Source organism: Uloborus diversus, chromosome 1, assembly GCF_026930045.1.
Source record: "Uloborus diversus isolate 005 chromosome 1, Udiv.v.3.1, whole genome shotgun sequence".
Classification (NCBI taxonomy): Eukaryota; Metazoa; Arthropoda; class Arachnida; order Araneae; family Uloboridae; genus Uloborus; species Uloborus diversus.
Genome location: NC_072731.1, coordinates 45,782,914 through 45,806,371, shown reverse-complemented (window position 1 = coordinate 45,806,371; position 23,458 = coordinate 45,782,914). Strand labels below are relative to the sequence as shown.

The following is a 23,458-nucleotide window of genomic DNA, read 5'->3' as shown; positions in this document are numbered from 1 at the left end:
AACAGTGTATGTTGGTTCTTGTAGTGCTACACTTAGTCAGACTAGAGAAAAACAACTGGATTTTACAAAGTAGAAACATACATCAAAGTTAACGTAAAAATCTTTATCTGAGGGCAAAAGTTTTAAATTGAAAGACAAAGTTATTTGAGATATAGGTACATGAAAGGGCACCAAAGCAAATAAAAAAAGCAATCATCTTTTGCCTTAAAGAAAAGTCCCGGATATTTGCACGTCCGTCAAAAGAATCTGTTAGTGAAAAGGAAAAGAATAAAAAGAGGTAGGGAGTAAGAAATTCGTCGCGTGATTAACCACGACTTTTTAGAGGTGGCTCTGTGGTAGTTTAGTATAAAGAAATAAATATAACTAATGTTTCGAGTTGATATAACTGGTAGTGTCTAATAAAACAATTTTCTTGGCATATTAAAATCGTATGGCTTCTGTATTTTGCTTAAAACTTAAGCTATTGACAATTTAAGATTATTTTCCACGACGCAGTTTTCTAGCTGCGAGGCATGTCCCATTATTTTAAAAATATTCCTTTAAAGAGTTCATTTTAGAATTTTTGTATTCAGTATATTTTTACTTTTATGGTAGTATTCCTCAACGTGTGGACAGTACAAAAGTATCAAAAAACTTAATTGCTACTGATTTCGGACAATTACTTTACAGCCTCCTTAGAGATAAATGCAATGATTTTTTTGTTCAGGAAACTGAAAATTTCTACTTAAGGACGAAATATTTGAGACGAGGGTTCATTCAAAAGTAAAGTTCCCATAAATTTCACAACTATACAGCACTGTCTATACTCATTGAAATATACATCGCTGGAAAGAAAAAACGTTTCTCTATTTTATACATAATCGCCATCTTTGTCTGTGGAATATTGTCGACGGTGCCCAAACTTCTGTATCGAGTGTCACAGAATACTACCGCCAACCTTTTTTTCACTTCGTCATCGATTCGAAAATTTTTCCATCAAAGAGTTCCTTAAACTTAGGAAACACGTGGTAATCACTTGATTCGAGCTCGAGACTGCAATCGAGTACGGAGTGGTTTGTTAATTGTCATATTCCACTCTAACGGTAGAATTATGTGACACTCGATACAGAAGTTACGGCGCTGTCGATAATAATGCACAGAAAAAGATGGCGATTATGTATAAAAATAGAGAAATGTTGTTGTTGTTTTTTTCCAAGGATGTAAATTTCAAAGAGAATAGACAGTGCTATATATTTGCAAAATTGATGGGAACTTTAGTTTTGGATCGACCCTCGTACAATAGAAAAAATGAAATGTATGTAAATTTGGATACAAAAAATTAAATTAATATGAATAAGAGTAAAGTTTTTGATCATCTGTAAACTTCAACAAAGCACACGGAAGCAGCTTTTACAGAAAAGTAGTTCCGATTTTAAAATAATGGATATTTTTTTTTAAATAATAAATAAATAGCGAAAATAAAAAGGTAGTACAAAATATGACCTTTTTTTGGTAATTTGTTAACTTAAAATCAACTCAAGTAAATAACACTTGCTAAAAAATAAATAAAATTATCAAGGTTAGTTACATTTGCGTAAAAAAATCATCAATTATTCAGCAAAGCAACTGTAGACCCGAAACTTAGGTTTTCAAAGAGAAGGGAATCAATAAGATGCGAAAAGATTTGAAGTTTGTAAAAAGTAATAAATAAATCAAACGACAAAGAAAAAAATCATTATAATACAAAAATATGTACCGTCTGCAAAAAGAAAAAAATACTAAGATATTTTGCACAAATATCGTTTGAAAAAATTAAATAAATAAGTAAACTAAACCCAAAAAATGAAGAAATAATAAGGAGCGAAACAGTTAATCGTCTCTATAACACAATTATAATAGTTCGTAAAGGAATGAATCAATAACTAGCGTATAAAACGAAAGCTAAAAACGGCAATATATCAACTAAACATTTTTGGAATCAAAATTCTACATGCTCAATCGCTGGAAAAAAAGTGTGTTCACTTACTATTAAGAAAGCCGTTTTTAACTAACTGGTATTTATGCCACTTGAACACCCATAAAAACCTTTAATTAACCCTTAACCGTACCATTAACCACACCTTCTAATTTTTTTGTTTAGCTATAGCAATAAAAAGGTTTAAATTGCCCTATAACAAACATTACAGTTTTGTTTACATACTAAGATTTTTTACAAAAGGAATTAATACTTTAATAATTATTAGCTACTTGGTCATAATATCTATAGGTCAGAAATTAATATGTTTTGCTTAAAATGATAAAACAATTGCATACGTTAGATTACGTTACGCATCTAAAATGAATAGGTTAATGTAATCCATTATTATCATAAACATTAGAAAACTTAACTTAAGTTTAGGTAAAATTTCTTCATTGAATTACACGAGTTAAGTAATAGTAAAATTGCAATAATATCGTTTATCAAAATATGTCTGTACCCATATGATTTCTTAGATATGAGTAATTGGCATTTCGCTAACTACATTGCATGATGTAAAGCAAAATACCAAAGGGAAATAAAAACGGAAATAAATTAAATAGCGCTACCTACTGTCGAAAAATCTTTAAACGCAATTGAACGATAACAAATAAAAGAAACGAAGCTTTAATATAAGAGAAAAGGAAACATTGAGACGCAATGAGAAAAGGGTTTTGTTTGAACTACTGTGATTTAAAAGTTGTTCGGCGATGATTTTGAGCTGAAATGAAGTTTTTTTGCAAGTCGATAGGAAGAGATTCACAGAAACGGGAGTAAAGGACGGAAAGAAAATAATATTTTTTCCTGATAAGTGTCTTGGGTATTTCAGGATCGTTTCAATTGTATGTATATAAATTATTAATATCATTGCAAAACAATTAATTTATTAAATAACTTTCAAAATATTTTTTTTTTTTTTACCGTTTAAGATAGTGCACACAAAACGAACTTTAAAATTATAACTATTTATCGTAAGACCTAGAATTTGTGTGTGTGTGCTTTTTTTTTTTTTTAAATCGATAGTTATATATAAAGGTATACTGCCGTGCTAAGCACAAAGAACTTATCTGCACTTTTTTTCAAAATTGTGTTATTGTCACCAGGTGATTCTTTGTCACATATTTAACTCGAATAAGTTAGTTATTAATTATAGTTAATTATTCATCAAGTTATTTATAGTTAATTACTCATCAAGGTCATTTGTTGATGAGAAATTCTTTTAAAGAATTCTAAAAAAGTTTCATCTGAATCAAATACATGGAGGCACACAACTGTAAACGGGAGTTTCTCATTTAGAACTCAGCTGCAGATATCACTGCGGCACTTAGCAAGGCATTTTTATTATGCATATTAGTTTATTTAAATGTTTTAGCAACTTATGCTGTCGTTATAATTTATAAAATTCCTTCTATTCAGTTTTTGCTCCTGCAAAGTATACTGAGCCGAAAAAAAGTACATAAAAAGGCTTTCTGTAATGTAAGCAATCTAAAAATAAGTTTGTTAAAGCACCCGGAAAATGTAGTGAAATAAATAGCAAATTATACTAGGATTTATGAAATTTTTTTAAATCCATTCAAATATAAACAAGGCAGCTTATTTGTTACTTATAATAAACTTTAGCTAATATCTAGCTTAAACTATTTAAACTAATTGCCATGCAAAATATAATCTTATCTCCAAAAGAAAACAAGAATTAAGGTTTTCAAGTGTTTTGGACATACATGCAAATTTTCTGCTGTCTGAAAATGCAAGAAATATAACAAGAAACGCATTAAGACTAAGTTATTTTTTCCGTTTTTACTGACAATTATGCAGGAGCAAAAACGATTGTTCGATGTAGAACTCCAAAATCCTAGGAATAAATAGAGTCGATTGACTGGTGAAAGTCTTTTTATGTCTACTGGTTAGTTTAAAACGGTAACAAAACTTTTTTTAGTAAAATCCTTTAGATACAAGTAAATGCAAGCGATTAAAAGAAACAGATGTACATTAAAGACATATGAAGTTTTAAAAAATATATTTTTCTGAATTAATGCTGCTACCATGTACCAGCCTTTTTTACTCAAACTTTTAACTTTCAACTCGAGGACCGAGTTCGTGAAATTATCCCTCAACCACTAATGATAAGGACTCATAAGTTAACTAGTTTCAAATTATTTAAACTGTGATTCGCTTGTTAGAAAAAAAAGGCAGGTTCTCTGCGGATGAGAACAAAGATAATTTGTTCAGTATGATAGATTTTGAGCAATGATATGACGTTAACAGAATAATAAAACCTTGCCATTGCAGACAACAAATGCATGAGTAGTGATATAGACTGCCTTTCTCCACTATAGTACTATATGAGTTGTGGTAATTGATACAAAAAGAAAGCGAAAATCTATCAAGTTAAGCTGGAGAATACCTTAGTATCCAATGGTTCAATAGTTATGGCATTGTACATTTCAAAATAATAATGTCAGTATACATGCTAATATTCCATTGAAAGCTTTGCTTAACGCATATGATGACAGCATTCTTCATAGACTGTCTTGAATTTGAATTTGAATTCGCTGTAAAATATTTAGGGCAAAATTTCACAACATGTCTATTTAGACATGTAACAGTAAGAAGGGAAAGCGGAAAATCTTTAGTGCATTTAGAAATACTTGAGACAATTTAAAAAAGAAACTTGATTTCGACATAGTTCAACAGTGACGATTCGACTGATGCAAAAAAAAAAAAAAGACACATACACTACTAGCCATTAAAAATGCTACACCAAGAAAGCGACATGATAAGAACATGAAATTTAAACGACAGGAAGAAGATGATGTGATATGCAAATGATTAGTTTTTCAGCGCATTCAGACAACGCAGGCGCCCGCAGCGACACCTACAATGTGTTTAAATGAAGATATTATACGGCCAATTTATCACGTGCAAATTCAATTTTAACGCTGCTGCGTGGTGGAAAATTATTTTGATGCCTCGTGTAAGAAGTAGAAATGCGTACCAGCACGTTTCTGCCTTTGATAGAGGTCGCATTGTAGCCCAACGGGATTGCTGTTTATCCTATCGCAGTATTGCTGCTCGCGTCGGTCGAAATCCAATGACAGTTAGCAGAACATGGATTCGATGGATTCAGGATGGTAATACAGATCGCTGTGCTGGTGCTCAACGGCCAGTAATCACTAGCAGCCTAGAGGATAGGCATGTTATCCGCATGGCTTTAATGGATCGTACAACCACATCGTGAACTCTGAGTCAAGAAATGGGGTCATTTGTAAGACAACAAGTGTCTGCACGAACAGTTCGGTGACGTTTACAGCAGCATAGACTGTCAGCTCGGAGACCATGGCTGCGGCTACCATTGACGCTGTATCACAGACAGGAGCGCCTTCAATGGTGTGATCAGCGACGAACCTGGGTGTACTAATGGTGAGACGTCGTTTTCTGATGAATTCAGGTTCTGCTTACAACATCATGATTGTCGCATTCGTGTTTGGCGGCATCGTGGAGAACGCACACTGGCAGCGTGCATTCACCATCGTCATACTGGCCCATCGCCTGGCGTGATGGTATGGGGTGCCATTGGATGCACATCTCGGTCACCTCTTGTTTGCATAGACGGCACTATGGACAGTTGGCGTTACATTTCTGATGTGTTACGACCCGTGGAACTACCCTTTATTCGAGCCCTGTGAAACTCTGCGTTTCAGCAGGATAATGCACGACCGCATGTGGCTGGTTTTGTGCAGACTTTCCTTGATACAGAAAATGTTCAACTGATGTCCTGGCCAGCACGTTCCCCAGATCTCTTACCAATAGAAAGCGTCTGGTCAATGGTTGCTGAATAACTGGCTCGTAAGCAAACCCCAGCCTTTACGGTCGATGAACTGTGGCATCGTGTTGAAGCTGCATGGATGTCTGTCCCCGTACATGTCCTCCAATCTCTTTATGACTCAATGCCCTTTCGTATAAGCGCTGTTATTGCTGCCAGAGGTGGTAGTTCTAGGTACTAAGTTCTCAGAATCTATTCACCCAAATTTCTTGAAAATTTAATCATTTGTTATTTCCAACATAATATATGTGTCCAATAAATATCATTTTGTTGTCTGCATTTCTTCCTGGTGTAGCAATTTTAATGGCCAGTAGTGTATAAGGTGGATTTTTTGGACATTGATTTTAAATTTTTGTCCAGAAGTGCACAATCTGGTTTAGAGATGCAATTATACATTTTTGCATTTCACTTTATATGTTAGTTTCTGGTATTACTTTGCCATTTAATTTCAAAGTGATGGTAAAGTCGACAAAAACCTAATCTGAGTTATATTTTTTATCATGTTCATACACTAGGTTCATGTTTTGTTTTATTTATGAAAAATATAGAAATTGAATGTTTTTCAATGTTAATAATTTGTGACAGTTTACGTTTAACTGGCCTTTTTCAAAATGTTTAATATAATTAATTTATATTTAATATTACTTTAAATAATTATTTAATTAAATTAAATTAAATATTGATTAAATTAGCTAAATATTTAATTTTATTTATATTTATATTTAATACTTATAAATATTTAATGCATTTGGAACCAATTGCACAAAAAAAAACTTTGCAACATGAAATCATGTTCAATTGCATATAGCAACGAGTTCAATATATATTTCAGGTGAAAAAACTGAAACAGACCATTTAAACGAAATACGCCAGAAATAAATGCTCATATATACATGTATTATTTTCGAACTTTTAAAACGAATATTTACTTAAAAATCAAACAAAGACTCCAGTTTTATGAAGCACACAGTCTTTTCAAAATAAAAATATAATACTGATAAAAATGCATTGACGTATTTTGATGTTACATCTTCATTGTAACAGATAAATTTATATCACAAGATCTGCCTTTATTTTTGTATCGAAAAATTTTCTTTAAAAAGGATTTTCAAAATAACCTTTTACAACTCACGAGTTTTGGCATGAAATAAAAAGTAGTTATAACAATATTAATTACTAATGTATTAACGTTTAACAGCAAGGTATTTTGTAACGCCACCAACATATATCTGATACGTAACCAACTACTGCACTATTTGTTTTTTTATAGAATTAGTGCTCTGTAGTGCTATTAAAAACAAGTGATGTTTTTATTTATGCGTATTTTCATAAAATATAAATACATTTACAATTATTTAACATTCAAATTCCCAGAATTGAAATTAAAAATAAAATAAATAAAATGTGTCAAAAATTCCTTTATTTTATTTTTTTTTCAATATGCTTTCAGTCGCGATAGTTCAAAAATTCATGCTCTGTTGTATATAAATAGATCATTTCATTATTTTACTTTAATAATATCTATCATGTAATATTGCTTCACTTGTTTCAATATGCTGAGCAAACAAAGCGAAAGGCATAAGAAATAACAGAAAACGTAAATTACAAAGTTATAGTTTTATCGTAATGAGTTTAAAACAGTATGATGTATGTAGTTTCAAAAAAATATGTTTAGCATTTATTTTTAAAAATGTTCAAAATGTTCAATTCTTTCCCCTTCAAACGAAGATTCAATTTTAATTAAAATGCGACGCTGAGTATCCTTTTTGTCTTTATTGCTTTCAAAATTTACGAGATTTTTCATGTGATAAAATATTTTACAATCGAATAAAAATATCAATTTCAAGTCAATCGAGCAAACAGGAACTTTGCGGGCAACTTTAAAAGCAATGACATGATATCAAACAAAATAAGAGTAAGAAATGTAATAAAGGAGAGAACAAATTTTGAGGGTTATGAGGCAATGAAAAAATCATTTTCTTTGATTTAGTTTGATTCCGTCATTGCTCAGAAGCAATTTCCCGTCCTTGTGAAATAGTGTGTTAAATAAAAGGAAAACGAGGAGGGAAAGGAGGCATTTTTTTAAAAGTATCGAAGACAATTTTGTGAGTTTTAACCAGCTGTAAAGTTTTTATTGCATGTAAATGTTCGGCATTTAAAATCGTTTCCATATATATTTATTTATTTATACATTGTTTTCGATTTTCATAAAGTAAAGAAAAAACTTTTGTGAAGTATATTTTTTATTCATTCATCTTGGTATGTTTTTTTTCCAGCAATCACGATTGCTTCTTGTTTTCATTTGACTGTCCTTGGCGCCTGGTTCCTTTTCCGACCCCACCGTCTTCTGCAGGCGCAGCTCCTCCGGTCCTGAGCAGTGTCCCCCGGAATCCGCTTCTCCTGGTCGGTGACGTCCATTTCCTACACACACGAGCACGCTCATACACATACACATTCACACGCCAACATACATTCACATGATTCACACAAGTCCACACACACACAACTATACACACGTAACCGCCAAGGATGAGGGGTAAGCTTGGGGGGACAGGAGCCGTTTCTAAAAACAATAACTCCAATGAGCAGAGTCCTGCTTTTTGTTTTTTTTATTTATTTTTTTATTATTATTGATTTTTATTTTTATTTATTTATTTATTTATTTTGCTTGCGTGTAAAGTTAGTTTGTGGGTAAATTAAACTTTCAAATTCAAATAAGAAATGAAGTTATTTATGAAAATTGCAGTAAAAATTCGTGAAATATAACAAACACTCGGTGTAAATTTAAATACTTAAATTAGCCAAGTTAAACACAATTCTTGGGTTATACCAGGGAAAACAAGATGATTTAAGTTGTGTCAGAAAAGCGTCAACACTGTGCGTGAGTAGGTGTGAACTGGCACGGATTCAAGTGGCCCAATTGTCAGACTCTGCTGCATAATGGATCTTAATTTAAACAATGAACTGGGTTGTGTCGCCTTTAAGGGCATCGGTCAATTTTAGCTTATGTGTATAAATATGTGACTTTAGGAAACTTCACAAGAAGAAATTTAGCTATATGCACGATCTTTGTGGACAGTTCATGTCGTCTCTAGGAGTAGTACATGCATAATGTGCATCGTCGAGTCTGCTCTATAGCACGTTGCACCGTCCTGCTGAATCCACGTGTCGTCTCGATCCACTTTGTTTAGTTTGGGTCAAAAGAACTTGATTGCCATTATTCTGCAGCACTCACTATTGACGGTAATCTCCTCACCAACGTCATTTTCAAAAAAGTACGGACGAATGACGTCGCCGGCAAAATTCGCACCTAACAACAACTCGTTGTGGATTCACTGTCCCCTGGTAAATCACGTGTGGGTTGGTGTCGTCAAATTTACGGATGTGGCAGGCTATCGCATCTGGCTTTAAATCACCTCAAGGCGCGCAATGATTTCAGAGTTATGAAATCATTGCGAGCATTTGACATTAGTTTTGTCATTAAAAACTGCTGCTCAATAGTTTAACTTACTATGGTGATTTAGCATCATTGACTGAATAACGGACATTAGATTAGAGACGTAGAGAAAACAACATTGCAGCCAACATCTATCCGCGCCAGTTGAAAGATCCTTTGGTTCGCTTAATATTTCACTTTAAAAGTATGTTACGCATCGAAACATTTTCAATAAGGTAGTTAGAGGAAATGAGTATTTTATTCAGAAATATGACGCAAACTGAGGACGATAGACCCTAGGGTAGCCGCAGACGGTAGACGCAGGGTTACGTTGCACGGAAATGCCGCGTAAATCAAAACCGCATAAATTAAGATTTAATAGTAATGTTAAAATAGGGGTAAGGTTCCATAGGTAAAAAAATAATAGCATTCCAGTTCTGACCAATTATACACTAAGTTTATCGTGTACTAATATCGACACATATGCACAACATGCGTGTAGAACACATAAATTTACCTAGTATTTTTAAAAAGAAACTAGTTAGGATAGTCTTTTCGCAGTCATTAAGATTTTTCTCTGTAGTTCTTTTCAGAGTATTGACGCATTCATGGTCACTAGCGTCACTTCTAATTGCGAGTTATTATTTCACTAACAAATCAGTAAGTTCATTTGCTATTGTCAAGGAAGGGCTCAGAGTTTTTAATGTGAACGTTTTTGGTTGCTTATCATTGATGTGGATATCCTCGTTGGTTACGTTCTCCATTGTCACTTCTAAAAGCTCCTGTTTCAGTGAGCTCTGAATTGTGTGAATTTAATAACTTTCTTTTCGGAAAAATATTTGGAACCAACGGCAAAGGTATCCAGTGGCCTAAGCTCGCTTTAACACACCAAAATACCAAAATGCAGTTTGTTTTGTGTAATCTGCAATCTCAGGAGTTTGGATTTTGAAATATCTGAAAATGTAATATGTTTGCAATGACACGTTCACGTAAAATCAAAACTTATCCGTGTAATATGAAATAAAGGCTTATATCTTAAACAGCGTAAAAATAAACCGGCGTAAAACGAAGTTCTACTCTATAAGAAAGCTTTATTTCATGTAAAACATAACCCTGTATTTCTTCTAATTCAATAACTTTGATATTTAACAGCAAAACTCATGAAGTCATGCATTCTTTAACTATTTTTGATCTAAACCTTGACTAAGCAAGTTCATTATAGGCTGTAGCAAAAATCCGTTTCGACAAAGTAAGTTGATTTAAAATATTGGAGCCACCTTTTAAAAGTTTTAATTTCATGTGGATATTTTTTCTCATAAACAATAACGATCTCATAAAAAATTTATTTTTCATCAACATTAGATGTAAATGTAATTATTTCTTTTAGCTACTTAGCATTTTTTTTAGTTATCAGTTCACAATGTGTTACAGCATTTTATAATTGTTCAAACCAACAAATGGGCTTATCAGAGTTTATTTTTTCTTATTCAATGAGATATTAAGAAGATTTATTGAATTCGAGTTTGGTAATATTGCTTAACGTATAATTACAAATTTCTAAAGTAAATTAATTTCAGAAATTTAATGCCGCTGGTCATAAAATAAACCACAAACATTGCTTGTAAAAGCTGCTAGTTTCTTTCAGCATCCTTTCACTAATACCATATAATTCTATCATCTCAATATTCAAAACTTAGACTATTCACATTTATGTACATTTTTGAAATTTAATTTCTGTAACATATAGGCTGCGGTAGTTTTTAATCCTGTACTGTAATGCAGTGGTTCCGAACAGTTTATGTCCAGTTTCGTCGATATTAAAAATGTCCTATCAGTTTCAATTTATTTAACAGTATGATTGAAACTGAAAAACAGGAGGTGGAAGGAAATTTTCTGTTTGTGAAATTGGACACTGTCTCAAACAAAAGTTCTGAGAACAGATTTTGTCTGGCCCAAGGGATGCTTAAAAGCTGAAATAAAACTTTTTTTTATTGTAGATTAATAAAACGATATTATATTTAGTACAGTATTTCAGCTTATTACGCACCGTGTATGAATGCCTTACTACCGTGTAAGAAAATTTAAATACAAATAAACCACCATTGAAAATTTTAGATCATTTGATTTTATATGATTAGTTTTGCGTACGTTTTTTCAACATTGTAATTGATTGAAAAGCGATAGCTTTGTGCAAGGTAAATTAGATAAAAATGGAAAACGTTTAAAAACACAAAAAGGATAAAAAGTTTTTTAAAACGCAGACATGTTTCGGAGGCAATAGCCTCCTTCCTCAGAGCGAAATGAACAAATAAATGAATCAAGGTCAAAGGAGAGTTTAAATGCGTAACCGGAAAAACTTTGACCAATCAGCTATCAGCGAGTGCTGAGGCAAAATATGACGTATTCTAACATGTAAGATTGAATAAGATTGGAGAAAAATGCGGAACAGCAAAAGACACATTGCAAAGATTATTTAAGTTTTTATGAATGTAAAAGGATTCCAGAAAATCTAATTCACCTACTGTTGTATGTCTGCAAATGATTTTGGCTTCCGAAAGGAGAAAATTGTGCCCTGTGTCCCAACAATGTTTAGCAATTGAAGATTTGTTCAGTTCTTGTTTTTTAACGTGGTTTTCATGTTCTTTCAAACGAAATTTAAGTGAACGCCTTGTCTGTCAACGCCTTTGACGTTCTTCCATTTTTATCTAATTGCAATTGATCCTTAAATACAATAAGGAATGATCGGGAAAGGGCTCCTTACATGATTCAGGTCTCTATACAGATAAAGAAAAACATATCTGAAATAATTTCTGATGACAGAAATAAGTGATCAACTAGTTGGAAATGATTATATAGCATTAATCGTCGCCAAATGCAACTGAGCAATATCTTTACTGACAAACGTGTCTATTAGCAATATTCAAAAGCATAGCTGCAATGAAATACCCAAAGCTAGCATTTTTTATGATGCATTTTACTGGATATAGGAAATTAAAAACAGAAACAACGTATCGGTTTCGTTGCTGTAGCAAAAACAAAGCAAATAATTGACAGAAGTGTGGCAATTTAGGAAATACTTTCACTTATGATGGCGTTTGCCGACATTAGGAAATTCCGGAACAGTTACGGTAAGGCCGTCAAGGAAATATTTATTTTTTAAATCTTACTACCTACAATATGTTACAATAAAATACAAATTTTTGCTAAATTAACCACAATAAATCATTAAAATTTAAAAAAATGGCCAAAATAATTTTTGAAAGGGCATTTAATTACTTTAAAGGTTTATCAAAGTTTAAAAGAGTTATCTTACTCCATTGTTTATCTGCAATCTCGCCAAACTAGCTACGTTATCACAACCCCTCCTTACACTGATCTAGCTTCTCACAGTGTGTAAAATATTTGTCGATATGCAAAATATTTGTCTATATTTTGAGATCCAATGATAATACTAAACAGCTTGATAGTATATTTCTCTCTTTTAAGAAAGCTAGCGCTTATGTAAAAAATAAAATTAGATGTAGGGGGAAGGAGAGGGTGTAGCCCTAAGTAGATCATGGGAACTGAAATATTCTTAGATTGCTGACTTGCTCTTCCTCCAAAAATTTACATTGTAGTTAGGGTGGCTGGAAACCCAAGTTGTAATGCAGCAAAATGTTTTCTCAGTATCTTTGTTAGTTGATTTTTTACAATTAACCTTTTATATGCATGTCAAACATACACCATATGTAAGAATTTAAATCACATATCTGCTGAAAAAAATTTAAATGCTTATTAAATGAAAGGTGTGGATTATATAAATTTTACTCTAGTTAGAAATGGTCGAATAGTAAAGCATTTGCAATATGGTCTGCTATTAATGAAGTCAATGTAATACAATTCTTGACTCAGATTTATCCAATGCAACATATTTAGGTCTTTTCCTCCTCCATTATTTATAACCTATGTAAACGATTGGAGAAAACCATTTCTCTAAGTGTTTTATTTATTTATTTATGTATTTATTGTTTTTATTACTTATTTTTATTTGTTTTGTTTTATTTTATTTTATTTATTTATTTATTTATATTTTTTTTGAGTCCAAATTTTGAACAACTTATAATTTGTTAAATCTTGAGCAATGGCAAAGTATATTCATTGTGAGCCTTATGTTTGTTGTATTATATTTCAGATTTTTCAGTGGTATTTTATTTAAAGGCTAAGGAAATTTAAACTCAGTTAATGTTTTCTAAGGATAAACAAAAACATTCGAGTTTCTGGTGCTTTTTTGTTATTTAGCCATCTTTATTCAGATATTTAAGATGATTTTGAAAAGGAACGCTGCTACATTTGTACTACAGTATTAAGTATCATCTACACATTATTACTTCAAGGCTTGCTTCTTAAAGTGATTGTAATCCTATGTTTGTGTTATTAAATGAACTAAACCTTCTTAAATTTGTTGGAGATAATAAAGTGTTGTTTACATTAGCTAAGCGTTTTCTCCTAAGATTACTTTGAGATAATCTTTTACATAAGATTGGCATCTTAATTAAGAAGTTGCAAATTGTTATCAATACCCCATGCACTAAAGATTCATCTATTAGAATGAGTTTAAAGTTTTCCATTTAACACCAAAATGAAGTTTTTTTATATTGACATATATCAGTGAAAGTAGAGTATTAAATGTATTAACAAATTTGAAATCATAAAGTACTTTAATTTAAGCTTTGATGGTATTGAATATAGCTTTATCTCTATGTATTTATAAATGTAACGTTAAAGAAATTGTGAAATTATCTCCATGGTGGACCTGCGACTAGGAGAGCCCATAGCACCTAAAGCATTGAAATTTGATACAAAATTACTTTAGCCCCTTGGGTTTGTACTTTTTTTTCCAAGTAGTTTCTTTGCAATTTATTTTTTAATCCAAAAGTTTTAATAAAGTTGCCTATTGAAGACTTGAAAGTTTTCCCATGCATCTTATCCTCCTATTTTCAGAAAATATTGTTTATAAAAATATTATTTAAGAATAATTTTCTAAAATGAAATTTCTCATAAATTGCCTATTGAAGGAGGCAAAAAAATCTCACATTCTTCAGCATCCTATTCCAATCCACACAGATTGTTTTCCCATCAGATAAAGCTTGTTCCAATTTTCTCAAATAATTATAGATCAGCGGATAAAAGGGTTCCTAATTTAGCAAAAGCCTTAGGCTTTCGATTTAAGAGGTCCTTAAGCTGTGAAATTTAGTACAAATTATTTTTTACCCTGGAGGAGGTGTCCTCTTTAAAGCGTTTTTAAAAATTTTGTTGTACTTATTCTTATCAAAATATTTTTGTAATCAGGTTGGAAAAGAGTTGTAACTTTTTTTCTAAATTTAATGAGCTTTTTCTTTTACTCTATATTTTACTAGAAAGGGAGAAGGGGGAACACGGTTTTTACTTTGTTCTAATCGTAACATGTATTTTAATCTGATTTTCTTAAGAGATATTTTGAATCGTCATAAACCAAATACGATTGTAAAGATCGGAAGGCAGTGAGTGGCAGCGAACAGGAGGCATAGCCCCATAGTAATGCAATTATGTATTCAACCATTCCATGCAAAATTTTGAAATATTGTTTGCAGCAAAGTTTCTTTATGAACTTAATGCATTGTTATTACATTTCAGGTCATTCTAACTGAAAGCTGAGCCCAGGAAAAAACTTTAAGTTTCAGCTTAATCATTATAAAAATTGTGTGTGTGGAAAACGACTGGACATTAACAAAATGCAATTATATATATTTCTTTATTAAACTTCAAAGAAAATATTGAGCGTAAAATATAAGTACAATATAAGTACATTTTTTCTTGAATTTTATAAAAGGGACTTAACAATAGTTTTTTTTTTCAGTTTAAGTTTTGAGTCTTAAAATAAGTTTAATTTTCTAAAAGCACTGCCTGAATATATTTTGCATGCTATTTCATTGATTCTTAAACTAAAACAAGTTTTGATTTTGAACAAAAAGCAAATCCAAAGTGGGTTATGCACAACATAAAATATTATCTAACAGTATGCAACTGTTTCAAAGCCTCAAAAGCCCTATTAATACTAATATCAGCTATTATAAAATGCTAATACCGATTTGAACAGTAAGCGCAAAAATTATTTATTTTGGTATGCCGAACTTTTAAAACACGAATCTTTACGTATTTCATTTTTGTGCAGTACCACGTCAGGTTTGCTTTGTTTTTTATTTTAAAACAAATGCTTTTAAATTTTTTGTAATATGAATGTTATTTATTAATAGGAATCAAAACGCAAAACCTTGATATTTCGTAAAAGTTTTTTCATAAAATAATAAAGATTTCTTTTTCTTCATTTGAAAACCAGAAATGCAAAGTAAACAGACTAATAGTTTTCATTACAAAAGCATCATTCAATTGCCTTACATACATTAATATAATGCAGTAATAAAGTTAACAATAGTTACATTTGTTTCTTTAACATTATAGAAAATTTGCATAATTGGCACAATTATTTAGGGCATGTATACTTGGCACAAATTCATATGAAGTTTATATACAGAGAAAAATTATATTTATCTGCTAATCGTATAGGGTTGCTTCTCAAGTTGATTAATCATTAACAATGCAGTCAGAAAATTGACTCAACATTATATGTACATTGGTGAGTTGGTATCCATAGGCTATGCTATAGATACACCTTTCCGTTTCGTCAAATGCAGTTTGAAATGCATTATTATCTATGGTCGAGGTCAGTCATTTTCTTCCTTTATCATATGCAAGCGTGTTACCGAGAACTGATCAGTAGCTTTGCCAAAGTAATAACCATCATGTTCATAATCAGCAAGTGTGTAGTCCATTGTGCTGCTCTTTGAGAAGAACTTTCCATTTCTGGAAAATCATCTGTGAAAAGAAATAACAAATTAAACACAGCAAACTTATGGTTGTCTTAACACTGTAGGAAAAATACGTTTTTATTACTTAAAGTCAAATTGGTCGGTGTACGAACAAATATAATCCTGTTTGTCTTCCTTGTAATGTTTTATATAAGCAATTGAGCACATTAAGAACCGATATTATAAAAATCGATATATGTTAAAATGGCAAAGGTACATCTCTAAAAAAAATTGCTCCCGCCATAAAATATAAAAAATCGAGCGCGCACACACACACAGGTAAACATATGAGGCAATGAGAAGGAAAGGGATGCAAGTGACAAAATTAAAAATTTGGAAATAGCCAGTACAAATGATAGGAGAACCTCTCCTCTGCTTTGGGGAAAGACATAGTACTAGTAACCCCAGTAAGTGTTGCTTTAGAGCATGATTTAGAAAAAAATAATGAAAGCCTACCTAGAGTATGAACTTTAAGCGTGATTTACTCAAAACTTTAAATAGTCCACTTACATCCCTTTGTTTCTCACTCCGCATCATATATTATTTCTCAAATTTATACCCTTCATTTTTCTCTGTTAACGGCAGGTCAGAATCAAGTGTCTGAAAAAAAAAATCTGCATGAAAAAAAATGAATACATTTCATTTAGTTGTGCCTATTCTCGATAATTTTAAAATATTTTCTCTATAAAAAAGATAAGATTGCACAATTTGAGGCTGTGCAGTACTGACACATAATATTTCAAAAGAACGTCACATTCCATTGATATGCAGGTGGTCAGTATACACAAGAATGTACGCCTTTCAATATTTACAATGTCGGAGTATTGATGAAAACACTACGTTGGAAAAGAGAAATGAACTTATAAGTTTTTGGACAATTCTATTTGAGAGATTTAACTGCAAGTATTTTATGTGATGAGCTAATTCTCTTCGCAGAATTCATTTACTTTTTGGCTCCCTAAGGAAACTACGGAATGGTAGGTACAAACTTTTCCTATGTCAGTTGGAAAATGCTATTATCTGAGCTAAAGCGATAGATAATGGTACGACCTCTTTCTTAAAACACTTCAAAAATTTTAATAAAAAGTAGTTCTTACTGCTCCTCAAAACCAGCTGCGTACACTTATTCCAAAAACCTAATATCAGTAACAGGCAAAATACTTTGGTTGCTATTCAATACTGGCTAAGCTTGAAATATTTATGAATAGCAAACTTCTAAATTTAAACATAAACTAAAGTTTTAAAAAGCGCCTGTTTAGAAATGTTTGTTTCGATTATGAATCGACATAGTTTAATGCATACGCAACTAGTATATATACATTTTAATAATCTGGAACATTCTTGAATTCAGAGTTGGGATAGTAATTATGAACATTCAACCAAAACAATTGATTTTTTATTTAACTTTGGAACACAGCTGTTCCAAGTATTTGATATTATTTGAGTAGAATTTTCCTCATTTCTAAAAAAGATAACACATACTTACGAAATCCTAAAATCAAGTAATTTGTTCCTCATGATCATAAACAATATGTTATTTTTTAAGCTAATAGTAGTACAACTAGTTTATTAACTGTATATCATATCGAGACGTTAAAATTATTTTTGATCGTATTGAATATAATTCATATTTATGGAAAAGATAGGATCCTCATGTTCCAACTGTGATACATAAGATTAACTCTATTGTCAGAAGTTTTCGAATTAAGATCGAGAAGTGTTTCTGCATCCTAAATCTCATATATCCATTTACACAAACATAAATGTGATTTAATTTACAATAATATATTCGCTTATAATTTAAAAGTATCATTAATATGTAAAACAATGTATCATGTAAAATATATTTTCCAGATACGAAATCAGATATTGCTGCTAAATTATATCTAAGTAGTAGTTATCTCACTTTTTTGGATGTACCACAAGCAAATTAGAAAAAAAAATAGACCTAATATGTTACTATTAAAGCTCGGACTCAAGTTACAACTCGCCAGAATGAGTTAATATGCATGCATAAAATCAAGGATTTCCCGGACAAGATGAGAAATAGTTCATAAAAATTGGGTAAAAAAAAATCAAAATATGCAACTCAACGAGCCTATTTTCTCGTACAAAAAACATTCTGCACAAAGTGATACCCACCAACTCCTTGATCAGAAATACATCCCCAAATCATCTGTGATACGGGATGCTTGACTGTGTGTTGAATACAGTCGGGATGATATTCCTCTCCTTTGCGGCGCGGGTGGTGCATTTTTTTTACCACCACTGTATATGCTTGAAAACCAGAAAGGATTGGAAAATAAGCCTTAAAAACTTGGTAACCGTATAATATTTTTCAACGAAGCACCATCCTTCAGAAACTGATCTTTGAAAATTAGGGTACGCACTTAACCGAACTCACCTTAAAGTTATTACTATTATTTCTGTACATTTTTTGTCCTTCGCTGTTATGTTTCAATAGCAAGCTGCTTAATCACACAATCCGGCAGAGTTTGAAACCCAGTGGGAAAAACTTTCCCAGATATCTGTTTCTTCCTATCGTAGGAAAGTTTTGAGCACTGGAACACATCTCTTGAAAAATTATTATGATGCTGCTTGCAAGAAGTTGATAGATTGTGTTGAGGACTGTAATACAACCCCGTATTACAATCATTAATACACTTTAGCTTGTAGAAAATGTTTGCTTTAGCGTTTGTAGAAAATATAAATAAAGCACAGTTTACATGAAAAATCTCCATAGTTAAAAGGGAGAAAATATGTTATTGTACTGTTGTTTTGGGTTTTGTCACCTTTTTTTATCCTAGTGAATAACTTTATTACATAAAAAATTCAGTTTTACATTTGATCTGACTCCCCGTAGATAAATGTTGATATATTTCGTAAGCAAATGAGAGAAGAATATCAAAATTTTTCAAAGAGATACACTGAAATATGAATAAATATTTTCTGGAGAAACACATGATTAAATCCACCTATTTTATCTATGTTTTCATCATTCTCCCTTAATGTGTCAAGATGCCAGATCATGACCATAAATAAAAAGTAAAGCACTTAAAAAAAAGTCTGAAACTGAGTCTACATTCTCTAACCCTATTATCATTAAAATAAGAACCAACCACAGTTAATCGCACAAAATTGCAGACTAATGCACACACGTGATTTGAGGTTACAATGAACGCCTTTTTCACTGCAAAATATGTGAGGTTAATTTGCATTGAAAAGGGAATTTCCTATAACTCCAAAAATACGTGTATGGCAATAGTGCATACGTTTAATTTGCTAAAATTAAAAAATCACTTTTATTAAGATAACAACTTGACAATAGAGCGTCCTTCCTTGTTACCTCTGCCATCGCCATATTTTTGCTGTTTTCCTGGCGTATTTGTATTTTCTCGCCTTTCAATATCGTTGATTGACGTTTTCCAATCTGTTGATACGGTTGCTGCAATATAAAAATAAAATTAACTTATTTAAATTAAATTGAACTGTAAACATATTTCTATTTTGTCATATCAATCAGTAAGACAAGATAGCAAAACAAATAATTTTAATTATACAAATGATAACATATTAAAAATCCTGAAAAATGACATGTGTGAATTAAACCATCAAAGAAGATTATTTATTTTTTCAATCTTACTCATAAAACTCCTAAAATGAGCTCTGAAAATTAATTAAACATTTTCAGCAGTTACTTTTTGAGGTACACCCAAACTTGTTTTTATGCGGTCTTTTTTATGAGATTTTTTTTTTTTTTTTTGGTGCGGTACATTAAAATTTCAATCAAGATTGGGATTCAATTGACGAGATTATTTTTAAAACGAGTGCGAGGTTGATCGGCTATATAGATAGGCCGACGCATCAGCTTAAGATTAGCCATTTTGGATCGGATTTTTCATTGTTGCACTTCTAGGGTTTCCACAGCAAAATTTCGGATTTCGCTAAATTTGCCGAAAATAATATTTTATTTAATAAACAACTCACGTGTGCTGCTAATAATTGCTCACAGTGAACAATCACCAGACGCGACAACTCGCCAGAAAAGATAACCATACAAACACGCGCTCCAATCCAAAATGGCTAATCTTAAACTGATGCATCGGCTCGTATATATAGGGGCCTTAGTGCAAGGTACTATCTTCAAGTGACGACATAGACACTCCGTTTGGAAATTATTGTGTCATCCCAAAAACTTCCTTATTCCGGAAATTTTGTCCGACAACTCGGCAAAAATTATCATCACTTGGTTCATTTGAGTTCCGTTTAAAGAATATTTTGTAAGTTTTTGAGTTATTTTCTCTGTCAGACTTTTTTATGCGGCCCCAAAAAAAATTTAAACTCTGATGCAAAAACAGCTTTATAAAGCTACTCGTGAAGTTTCGAACAATTGTTTTATGCTGTCCCTATCAACCGCATAAAAACAAGTTTGGGTGTACTAAAATATGGGTACAAAAAGGAATTTTATTTTTACTTTGATTTTTCATTTCATAGTACTAATTTGACCTAAATGGACTTTTTTGTACTAATGCTTTATGACGTTAAAATGTATGAAAAAAAATCTTACCGAATTTTTCGGATTAAATATTCTGTACAGCATAAATGTACATAATGTGAAGCTTTTTAAAAAATGAATCAAATAACGTCAGATATGCGCGTAAATTAAAAGAGTTAATTAATTTATTTGATTATAGAACATTGAATTGTAATCGGGTTTGAGGTCGCGTACCAAATTTCAAAAGAATCCGATCGCAGGAAGAGGGAGAAATTTGAGCTGCAAGATTCCGTTACAAGATACATACATACATACATACATACATACATACAGGTGACGCTAATAAAAGCGTGTTGAAAAAAGTGGCAACCTTCTGAATGGTTTTATTCACGCTAATTTTAAATGAGATCGCGCAAACGTTCATTTTCCGATATGAAAATAAAGTTCCATCAGGCTTAAAAGGCCTTTAAATTTTCCCAGCTGATTTTAGAGCCTTTTTGCTTTGAAATTCGAGGGATGTGGATGAACCCTATGGGATGTTTTTGCGATCTTTCGAATGGGACCTTAATCAAAAAAAAAAAAAAAAAAAACGGATAATTACTGCGGATAGAAAGAGCCATTTTTGAGTCCTAAAGTTAAAATTCGAATTGTTCGTTTCTCTTTTGGCGTTCGAAACCCTTCTACGTTCCTTCTCGCATGCCCAAGTACCTCCCTGCCAAATTTGGTCGAGATCCGACGAAAACCGTGGATTTGTATAGGGAATATATATATATATATATATATATATATATATATATATATATATATATATATATATATATATATATATATATATATATATATATATATATATATATATATATATATATATTCTTTATCAGATTTTGTGCACTTCTTGAAAGCATTTTGAGAAAGATGTCTAAGAAATGATGTTGAAGCAGGTTTTATGTTTCGAATTAAAGAAAAATCTCCAAAGAGCAATAGACTTCTTTCAAAACGAAATGGATGCAAAATTTTAAAAATATTAGGCACAGTGATCTTAATATTTTTTTTAAACATGTGATTTTTCCAAATCTTTTACTTCGTAACGTAAAGATGTTTTCCATTTTTCGTTATTTAACTAGCTTTCTTAAAATACTTCAAATCTTTTAAACTGTGCCAAAGCTTTGCAGTTCGCAAAACTTAGACACTTTTTAAGAACTAGACAGTGATTCAGTTAAAACAACTTGCGTCGGAAACATGTTATTTCAAATGAGAACTTCAGAAACACAGTACGCAAGCAGCGTAAATTTTAGAACAAACGTGAAATTACATAGAAGTGTGCAGCACATCTAAGTATTCCCCACAGAAAGGCTTCAACATTTAAAAAGTTTTGCCCCCACTTCGAAGTATTTCATATGTTTTCTCTTATAATATATTTCCAACTATCTCACTCTTATCTTGGCATCTTTGAATCATAGAAACATTTACCAATAAACAACACAACCCTTCCCCGAGCAGTTTCTGAAACGTTTTCTCAATGAATATGCAAATGACGTCATCGGGGAATAACGTAACATCGCTGAAGCCTTCAAAACTGTCTTTTGCATGTTAATTACTATACTGGATGAAACACTTGAATACGTAATAAGTTCTCCCAGAGCCAGCAGGTAAAATATTTTTCTTTAACTTACTTGTTATTAGTCTTCTTGTTGGGTAGGTAGGTGAACTGACAGTAACTGGCTTTGGAGGAAGAGCTGTAGGCATTGCCATCCCTGTAAAATTTTACGGCAGGTAAATTAAGGGGAAATGCATATTGAAATACATTAATTTTCATTTTAAATACAGCTATGAATAACTAATTATTTTAGTATAATGAATTGCATGCCCTACAAAAAACCTAATGCAAACCTTGACCATAAATGTAGAAAAGAATTCATTTTATACAAATATTACTTAAGATCGTCCAACCAAATATTACGTATTCTTATTTTTCTTTATTTTTTTTATTTTGATTTTGATTTATTTTTATTTTTATTTTTATTTATTTTTTTTTAATGGAGATAACTGCAAATTTTATAAATACAAAAAAGAGAGAAAATAATAACTAAAGCAACTCGTAATAGATTTGCAAAATTAACATTTACAGCCTTTTTAGACGTTTCGTTACACATTACAGCAACGATTTGTATTTATATATTTGCATTTAAACTACTAGAATTACTCATAATATGCCTCCCACGAGATCGAATTCAGCAGGAATGGGAATATCTCTCATATTAAACGAGATTGATTTTAAGTAGCCTAACATCCGCATTCAATATTTCTGGCATTCACAACCCTGACCTGTGCACCTTCGATTTAACCCAAATACCTCTTGATAAAGAGTGGATCTAAAAGTCAACATCATATGATTAACTTTTTCTTCCTACATAGAGAAGTTACTTACCTCGAGATTTAAAATTAAAAAAAAAAAAAAACTCCAACGAGCCTTTTTGGTCGACAATGTAAACGGGTTCTTAAAAGATTTGGAAAAACACCTGTCTTATAATATCAGAACTTTTTCGGAAGAATTGTAACGCAGAAAATGTCGCAAACACAAGTGTCACTTTTAAAGAAGATTCGCGTTTTTATGCAGCAAGGATACAAAGTTCGTTTCAGTGTGCCATGAAAAAAGTTTTAAAATACCCAGTATTCTACACGGTAGGTTATGAAAGCAGGCTTTTCAATTATACAAGCTGATTGAGGGGAAATCTTTTCATGAACGCACATATTGGACATAAAGGTGCACTTTGTGTTAATATACAGTATTATTTAAAATATGTTGGTAAAAGGAGATAGGGGA

At 31.6% G+C, this 23,458-nt stretch overlaps 1 protein-coding gene across 1 annotated transcript in view; it reads right to left on the bottom strand.

The window, feature by feature from the left end:
* Positions 1-15,059: 15,059 nt before the first annotated feature.
* Positions 15,060-23,458, bottom strand: part of LOC129234560 (lachesin-like) — a 296,164-nt gene continuing 287,765 nt past the window's right edge. Inside the window, exons 8-10 of the mRNA XM_054868580.1 lie at positions 22,308-22,388; positions 19,486-19,584; positions 15,060-16,146 (exon numbers count right to left, since the gene is read on the bottom strand). Of these exons, the coding sequence (XP_054724555.1) occupies positions 16,031-16,146; positions 19,486-19,584; positions 22,308-22,388 (296 nt within the window). The 3' untranslated portion in view covers positions 15,060-16,030. The remainder of the gene's footprint in view (positions 16,147-19,485; positions 19,585-22,307; positions 22,389-23,458) is intronic.